Here is a 1,924-nt window from a genome sequence, read left to right as displayed (position 1 = left end):
GCGAATAAATCTCTAGCCAGGATTTTCAAGGGCTGTCGTGGGCGCGCAGGACACTTCAAAAAGTAAAGTGCTTTGCAAGGCATCCTCCTTATCGCACGTTACCACTGGTTATTCATTGCAACAGGCATACCTCGCCAACTTTCATTGAGGCGAAGGCTAGATCCCAGGCCTTGATCACGTTGCCCTTGCCCAGCACAAACTTGAACTCAGCGTTGCGGTCACGCGAGCTGTCGAACTTGGTGCCGTCCAGCAGCGTACCGGTGTAGTGGGCTGGCAAGCACAATCATCCAAAAATTTAGAGCCACTGATTTGAAGGTATCTGTCGCATGATGCTCTACACACCTCGAATTTCGTCGCCAGCGGGCGGAACCTCGCCCGATCCTTCGACGTACGGTTCCTAGATTTCGACGTGTTGCTGATCGCTAATGGCAGACTGCAGTGATGAAATTGGGCATGTTTTAGTGGCAGCTTGAGGTGTAGTATGCACAGAGAAAATTGTCTGGAGGAGCGTTGTCTCGGGTGCTGTTCAGCTACATGTAGTGCTTCCTTCAACCGACTGCACAGACTCGAAAATTTCGATCTCACTCTTAAAATCGATGGCTGCCACCCTTTCAGTACGATGCAAGATGAGTGGCATCTGGTGTTGGGTATAGCGACAGTTGGCTCACGCTTTAGCGCTTCAATTCGCTCTTGACATTCAATTTAAAGCCAGATAACAAAAGTACAAAATTCAAATAGAGAACCTACGTGCAGTGCTGCCTCTCGGTCCCCGTGCATCAATGAAATTTTGATCTAGCAAAACCTTTTGACGTTGCAGTCGATCGCTCCAATATCCGCGAAGTCTCGATCCCAAACTTCAAAGTCAATGAAATCTCCGACAAGAAGATCAAGAACACCAAGAGGACTTGCGACCTACAAGACTGCATCGTGAAGAAGACTGCAGAAAGATTTGAAGCGACGTGGTCTCTGCTGTTGCGAAGTCGAGCATGTCTGTCTCGCCCATCTTGTTGTCACCCCTGGCACTAAGTACAATAGTGCTAGCAAATGAAGAAACGTTCTGTTCATGTAATACTATTAACCCTTTCGTCACCCCCATTCATTTCTATATTAAGCCTTACATACTTTAATCAAGTTAAACTTTCAAAACCGTACATCATGTAGGGTTTTAGTATATCAATTGCGAAGGGGTTTGCGAGCTTATTAATCGCATTTGAGAGGGTTTAATCAAAACAGTACATAATGTATGGTTCAGATTGCTGCAATATGATTTGCTGAAAATAATTGACGGCACTGATGATTCGTCGAAAACACACGAAAATCTTCCTTCTATCCCAACATTGGCACAAGGTGCAGTACCGTGAATGACAGCCTTGCCACAGTGGAAGAAGGTGGCGATGCTCCATGGAGGCAGAGTGGATCTCGGAGGTCCAATTTGGACCTCACTTCTGAAAAGCTGCGAGCGAGAGGAGTTAGGAACTGAGCGCAGAGATGGCTGAGCGGGCTTCAAAGCGTCAGCGCAGGTCTCAAGCCAGCAACACACCACAGCTTTCTCGAGGTGTGGCACTTGTATAGTCACTAGACTATAGACTACGGGTAGCAGGTGATAACATGTTTGTTTTTTATTTTATGCAACAGATAATTCTGTGAATTTCAAGGACGTTTGGAAAGTGTTACGCCGTGTGGGATGGTCCTATAAACCCTCGTCGAGTAGAAGTTTGGATTTGCGCTATCGCTACGTTCGTCCTGGAGGCAACCCAAATGGAATAAATGGTCAAGACTATTTCTTGGGGGAAGAAGCACTTGTTGGGTACTTCAACAGTGCGTATGCAGATGAAGCACCTTACGTGAAAACTGGTAACTCGGTCGGAGTATTGCATAGTGCTAATGTAGGTACGAAGAGCAGTGCGATTGATGAGCTTGATGC

The 1,924-nt window shown here is 46.6% G+C and overlaps 1 protein-coding gene and 1 non-coding gene across 2 annotated transcripts in view; both read right to left on the bottom strand.

Moving 5' to 3' along the window:
- On the bottom strand, positions 1-95 carry PITG_33491 (the record flags this gene model as incomplete). The annotated part of the gene is made up of 1 exon (XR_009934885.1): positions 1-95. It is a non-coding gene; the product is annotated as a 28S ribosomal RNA (ribosomal RNA).
- PITG_21333 (uncharacterized protein) overlaps positions 1-1,003 on the bottom strand; it is a gene marked incomplete at both ends in the record, with an annotated part of 1,330 nt that extends 327 nt beyond the window's left edge. The window contains 3 exons of the mRNA XM_002895044.1: positions 131-270; positions 393-433; positions 897-1,003. Coding sequence (XP_002895090.1) covers positions 131-270; positions 393-433; positions 897-1,003 — 288 coding nt within the window. The remainder of the gene's footprint in view (positions 1-130; positions 271-392; positions 434-896) is intronic.
- Between the last annotated feature and the right edge of the window lie 921 nt (positions 1,004-1,924).

This window comes from Phytophthora infestans, genomic scaffold (genome assembly GCF_000142945.1).
Source record: "Phytophthora infestans T30-4 supercont1.281 genomic scaffold, whole genome shotgun sequence".
NCBI classification, from domain to species: Eukaryota; Oomycota; class Peronosporomycetes; order Peronosporales; family Peronosporaceae; genus Phytophthora; species Phytophthora infestans.
The sequence above is the reverse complement of the archived record's forward strand: the minus strand, read 5'-3'. Positions and strand labels throughout refer to the sequence as shown.